Here is a 7,001-nt window from a genome sequence, read left to right on the forward strand (position 1 = left end):
ACAAGGAATGTCCTCTGTTAAGTCATAAAATTCATCAAAACACTTAACTGCTGGAGATGAAGAGGAAGAAGGGTAGTAATGGTAACGAGAGGACATTTTTACCTCTCTTTAGCTCTACAAAACTACAACAAATTAGTTTAACAAAAATAAATGTCTCTCTGTGAGCTTTACTAAAAATCTGGTGACAAATGAGAAACAGTTTCAGTAGGTGACTCATGCGGAAGGGCAGCTGAGGCAGACCAACCTCTCACCTCTGCTTCCATGGGGGTTTATGTGATGACTTGTATCGCTGTGGGAGGAAACTCCTTATTCTGTAGACAGTAATAGGTTGCAATGTCTTCAGGCTCCACGCTGCTGATGGTGAGAGTTAAATCTGTCCCAGAACCACTGCCACTGAACCTCGATGGGACCCCATCTGCTAACTTGTTTGCCCAGTAGATCAGGAGCTTAGGAGCTTCCCCTGGTTTCTGCTGGTACCAGGATAAATAATCACTAATACCCTTACTGGCATGACAAGTGATGGTGACTCTGTCTCTCAGAGATGCAGACAGGGAAGATGGAGACTGGGTCATCTGGATGTCACATCTACCACCTAGGAAAAGATATATAATAAATATCCACATAGTATGATAAGAATGTACCCCCCACAAATTCCAATCAACCCTAATCTCAGTGTAACAGTACAGTTCATATTATGCTCCTTTTTTTTACCTGGAAACCAGAGCAACAGGAGCCCAAGAAGCAGAACAAGGGCCCTCATGTCCATTCTGATTCCTGACTGCAATGACTAGTGTACAGAACAGGCCAGTATATGAAGAAGTCCTCAAGACTGTGCAGTGAGTCCATGCAAATCACTAGGAACCAGTTAGGCCAGGGCACAGCTGCAAGTTAGTTATCTTAGTAACTGAGCACAAACACAGTATCCCTAGATGCCCAAGGTCAGACCGCACATATGCCTCCAGAGACTGCATTTCTTTTTTTTTTTTAATGTTTTAAAATATTAGATAAAATTTTGGAGGTTATTTGAAAATTTCTACAATACCTAAGCTTTACTTTAATAATGCATTTCAAAGATACATTAGTGGTAGTATAAACAAATATCTGAATGTCAAGGAAAATACAATAGAGAGGTACTATTAAACTTTCATCTCTTTCAAATAATTCACATGAATTATAAAAAAATACTAAGGCTGGGTGGTGGTGGCACATAACTTTGATCACAGCACTTGAGAGGTAATTGGATCTCTTAGGTCGAGGCCAGTCTGGTATGCAGAGTGAGTTACAGGACAGCCAAATCTATATAGTGACACCCCATGACAAATAAGCCAAATTTAAAAAAAATTGACTATGTGCTCTCCCTGAGAAGTGTTTGTGTGTTTAGAGTAATCATTTTTTCAAATTGAAAGAATAATTTATGTAAACCCATTTAATGAATTATATGTAAAATTTAGCAGACTGAGCCATGTTCCCTGCAGCACAAAGAGAGGAAGTACACAGGATGTGCACATATAACACTTTGATCCCAACAACACGTGTTACTTGGACTCCTGACTCCATCTGAAGAAGCTTTGGGGTACTTTCATACCTAAAGACTTGAATACTACAACAGAAAACACTGCGACTCAATACATGTCTCTCATATATTGCAAACCATATTTTCACCGCTAAATCGTGAGCAGTAACTGAAGACAGGTTCAGGGACAGGCTCTCTGCATATATGTGTCGGTCTCTGAAATACAGACTGGATTATAGAAGATTAGGAGTTTAACCATTTCACCTACTTTTTGGTTGGTGATAGTTCCAATAAATTCTAATATTCTGACTTGCCTAGCAAGTTATGGTAACTCTGTGTTCCAGAGATGCAGACACAGAGGGTGAGATGGTGGCCTATAGATGTCACATATGGCTCATGGAATTGGATGCATAATAAATTTTAGCAAAATTAAGTACAGTGAGCAAGGACTTCCCCAGTGTACCAAGTAACACTGATCATATTGTCATACTTAAATTCCCACTGTAATCCTTGGGAGCTGAGAAGGAGCCAACATGATCATGCCATGTCCTGTCTGGAATCAACACTTACCCATTCTGGGACCAGAAAATTAGTCAGTCCTCGTAGCAATGCATTATGCTTGGACACATGCCAAACAGCAGAAGATCATCGGATAAAGGGGAAACTGCAGAATTTTCTCAGTAATAACATAGGTCTTTGATTCCAAGTGTCCCAGAATATATGAGGACAGTTCATATGTGTCTCCAGAGGATGCATTTCTTTTATAAAGATCCTACACCACTAAAGACATTTTGGAGAATATTTTCTAAATTTGTAGGGGACATAGCACTATTTGCACAATATTTAATTGTTAACAATAAATAAGGAAGCATATTATTTTTTGTGGAAGTACAAGGCTTCACAATCTTTAACCCACTCTTTCACAATTCTGAAAGGAAAAAATTTTGTGTGCTAAGTGCAATGTATTTTTAAGTTTAAAAGAGGTTGTTTTCTAAGCTAAATAAGACAGTTCATCTGTACCATTATAGTGAACTCAAATTTTGTTTTGATAGCTTTAGTAATGCTTATTCCAGAAGATGTTGAAGAAACATGCTGCTTGAGCAGAGCTAATGCCATGTACTCTGAAACTGTGTCACTCACAGTTCCACTATCATTTGAAAGTGTATCTTTGTAACCAGAGACTAAATGGAACACATTTTTGTCACATTGTGATTGGGCTTTTTTCAAAACTTTAGCTACTGTTTTCCACAGTTTATAAGTATTAATGGTCAATAAGTGACATCTAGCATAATTACTTTAACCAAAAACACTGATTCTCACTACATGACCATGTTATTCACTATAAATGCAGCATCTTTAGTTTTTACTCAGTGACTGGCAACTTACTCTGACCATGATTACAGTTTCTGTTTTTATCCAGAGACAAACTTCAGTCTCTATCAACTGAGTACAGAAATCATAAGAAAATATTGGAATCTCAAATTATTTGAAGAAATATGTGATTATAAATTATATCACATTTCTGTCTTGCCGTGCATTTGCTAGACTTGTTTATTATCAAGAGAAGTAGCATCAGTCTGGACTTTTGAACCCTTGTCATAGACACTAGTGTATCTGGAGTCTTTCATCTTTTATCTATTGGAAGACAGACAGTGGTCTTGCAGTCTAGATTTGATCATGCTAATTTTTAGGGTCCAGCACTTCAATCCTATGGGCTATAAAAGCCCCTACCATGAATCAGATTCTTCAAAGTCTCCCTCCCATGAATATATTGAAAATGCATTGTATCAGCGGGCACCGACGGAAATGTACCGGCGGGTACCAGAAAAATTGCGTGCTCCGGCTCAATCAGCTGAATTAAAGTTGAGCCCGGCTCCGCCTGCCTATGAATTTTGAGCCGGGATCTGCTGACTGCAGCAGACTGTGGGGTATGGGTGGTCTCAGGAGGCTTGGCTGCCCAGGGTTCTGCCCCACATTGGGCGCCAAATGTATCAGCAGGCACCAGCAGAAATGTACCGGCGGGTACCGGGGTACCGGCGGTCGGAGGGGTTAGGGAATAACCAAGATAGTCCTTTTATAATAAATCAGTTTTAATAAAAGGGGAAATAAGGGAACTTACAGAACCAAGGGTCCAGCGGAGCAGAAGGTAACGTGGGGGAAAGCAAACGGGCTCTTCCCGGCACCCCGATGCTATTTAAGGGGTATCCTACCTCGCTGGGGCAGCCATGTCCCTGAACGCAGGGATTGGGCCAGCTGCCCCAACAATGCATTCACCAATCTCAAGGTTGGATTAGGAGTGAGTGTGGTATACCATCCTTAATTTCTGCTGTATTGCTGCTAATAAATTTCTATCATAATTGTGCTTCCCTTAGGTCTCCTAATTTTTTACTGATTTTTATTGAGCTCTACATTTTTCTCTATTCCCCTCCCTACCTCTCCTCTCTCATTCAACCCTTTCCCAAGGTCCCCATGATCTCAATTTACTCAGGAGATCTTGGCTTTTTCTACTTCCCATGTAGATTAGATCTATGTATCTCTCTCTTAGGGTCCTCATTGTTGTCTAAATTCTCTGAGGTTGTGATTTGTGGGCTGGTTTTCATTGCTTTATGTTTAAATACCACTTATGAGTGAGTACATATGATAATTGTGTTTCTGGGTCTGGGTTACCTCACTCAAAATGATGTTTTTTAACTCTATCCATTTGCCTTCAAAATTCAATATATCATTATTTTTTCTGCTCTGTAGTTCTCAATTGTGCAAATGTTCCACATTTTCCTTATCTATTACTTAGTCAAAGGACATTAAGTTGTTTCCAGGTTCTAGCTTTGATAAACAATGCTGCTATGAATATACTTGAGCAAATGTCCTTGTGGCACAGTTGAGCATCTTTTGAAAATATACCCAAAAGTGTTATTACTGAGTCCTGAGGAAAGTTATTTCCTAATTTTCTGAGAAATAACCACACTGAAATCCAAAGGGGCTGTACACCAGCTTACATTCCTACCACCAATGCAGGAGTATTTCCTTTACCCCACAACATCTCTAGCATAAATTGTTATCAGTGTTTTTTTTTTTATCTTGGCCATTGTTACTGGTGTAAGATGGAATATCAGAGTTGTTTTGATTTGCATTTTTCTAATGGTTAAGGATGCTGAACATTTCCTTAATGTCTTTCAAATATTTTAGATTCCTCTGTTGACAGTTCTCTGTTTAGGTCTATACTCCATTATTTTTATTGGATTATTTATTCTTTTGATGTCCAATTTCTTGACCTCTCTATATATTTTTGAGATCAACCCTCTGTCTGATGTAGGGTTAGTAAAGATCTTTTCTCATTCTGCAGGCTGTCATTTTGTCTTGTTGACTCTATCCTTTACTTTACAGAAGCTTTTCAGTTTTAAGAGGTCCCATTTATTCATTGTTACTCCCAGTGTCTGTGCTGCTAGGGTTATATTTATGAAGTGGTCTCCTATGCCCATGCTTTCTAGTGTACTTCCCACTTTCTCTTCTGTAAGGTTGAATGTGGCTGGAAGTATGTTGAGGTCTTTGATCTATTTAGACTTGAGTTTTGTGCATGAAAAGTGATATGGCTCTATTTTCATTCTTCTACATGTTGATATCCAGTTATGCCAGCAAGATTTCCTAAATATGCTTTCTTTTTTCCATTTGATATTTTTTGCTTCACTGTCAAAAATCAAGTGTTCGAAGTTGTGTGGATTAATATCCGGTCTTCTATTCAGTTCTGGTGTGGGAGGGTCTTCTGTTTGAGTTGATTTCATTGGTTAATAAAGAAACTGTCTCGCTCATTTGATTGGCCAGCCCTTAGGTGGGTGGAGTAGAGAGAACAGAATGCTGGGAAGGGAAGTTAATAAATCACCATGCCTCTGCTCTATGGGTCAGATGCAATGAAGCTCCGGCCCAAGATGGACATATGCTAAAATCTTCCCGGTAAGGCACCACTTTGTGATGCTACACAGATTATTAGATATGGGTTAATCAAGATGTGAGTAAGAGGCTGGAACTAATGGGCCAGGCAGTATTTAAATGAATACAGTTTGTGTGTTGTTATTTCAGAGCATAAGCTAGCCAGGCGGCCGGGAGCAGGGCAGTGGGAATGCGGCTCGCAGCCCACACTAAACAGTTCCATTGGTACTCCTATCTGTTTTTATGACAATACCAGGCTCTTTTCAGTCTGTAGCTCTGTAGTAGAGTTTGAAGTCAGGGACTGTGATGCCTCTAGAAGTTGTTTTATTATACAGGATTGTTTTGGCTATCCTGGGTTTTTTGGTTTCCCATATGAAGTTGAGAACTATTCTTTAAAGTTATATGTAAAATTTTGCTGGTTTTCTGCAAGGCATTGCATTGAATCTGTAGATTGCTTTTGGTAAGATTGCCATTTTTACTATGTTAGTTCTACCTACCCAAGAGCAAGGGAGATCTTTCCACTTTCTGGTTTCTTCTTCAATTTCTTTCTTCAAAGATTTAAAGTTCTTGTCATAAAAGGCTTCTACTTGTTTGGCTAGAGTTACTCCCAGATATTTTATGCTATTTGTGGCTATTCTGAAGGGTGATGTTTCTCTGATTTTTTTTCTCAACCCATTTATTATCTCTGTATAGGAGGGCTTCTGATTTTTTTGAGTTAATCTTGTATCCTGCTACATTACTGAAAGTGCTTATGAGTTGTAGAAGTTCCTTTGTAGAATTTTTGGGGCCGTTTATATAAAATATCATATCATCAGTAAATAGTGAGAGTTTGACTTCTTCTTTTCTGATTTGTATCCCCTTGATCTTCTTTTGGTGTCTTATTGCTCTAGCTAGGATCTCAAGTACTATATTGAATAGATATGGATAAAGAGGAAAACCTTGTCTTGTTCCTGATTTCACTGGGATTTCTGGGGGTTTCTTTCTATTTAGTTTGATGTTGTCTGTTGGCTTGCTGTATAATGCATTTATTATGTTTAGGTATGTTCCTTGTATGCCTGCTCTCTCCAAGACTTTATCATGAAGGGATGTTGTATTTTGTCAAAAGCTTTTTCTACATCTAATGAGATGATCATGTGGTTTTTATTTTCAGTTTGTTTATATGGTGGATTGCATTGACAGATTTTCATATGTTGAACCATCTCTTCATCTCTGGGATGACGCCAACTTCATCATGGTGGATGATGGTTCTGATGTGATTATGGATTTGCTTTGCCAGTAATTTATGTAGTTTTTTGCATCAATGTTCACAAGTGAGATTGGCCTTTAATTCTCTTTCTTAGTAATGCTTTTCTATGGTTTGAATATCAGAGTAATTGTAGCCTGAAAAAGAGTTTGGCAATGTTTCTTCAGTTTCTATTGTGTAGAACAATTTGAGGAGTATTGGTATTAGTTCTTCTTTGAAAGTCTTGTAGAGTTCTGAACTGAAACCAGCTGGTCCTGGGATTTTTTGGGGGTGGGGGGGCTGGGAGACTTTTGATGACTTTTTCTATTTTTTCAGCAGTGT

At 38.7% G+C, this 7,001-nt stretch overlaps 1 gene segment (V, D, J or C); it reads right to left on the reverse strand.

The window, feature by feature from the left end:
• Positions 1-269: 269 nt before the first annotated feature.
• LOC119806506 lies at positions 270-769 on the reverse strand. The segment is given in 2 exon segments: positions 270-592; positions 712-769. Coding segments are annotated over 2 exon segments (378 nt in total).
• Positions 770-7,001: the final 6,232 nt, after the last annotated feature.

Source organism: Arvicola amphibius, chromosome 2 (assembly GCF_903992535.2).
Source record: "Arvicola amphibius chromosome 2, mArvAmp1.2, whole genome shotgun sequence".
Lineage (NCBI taxonomy): Eukaryota > Metazoa > Chordata > Mammalia > Rodentia > Cricetidae > Arvicola > Arvicola amphibius.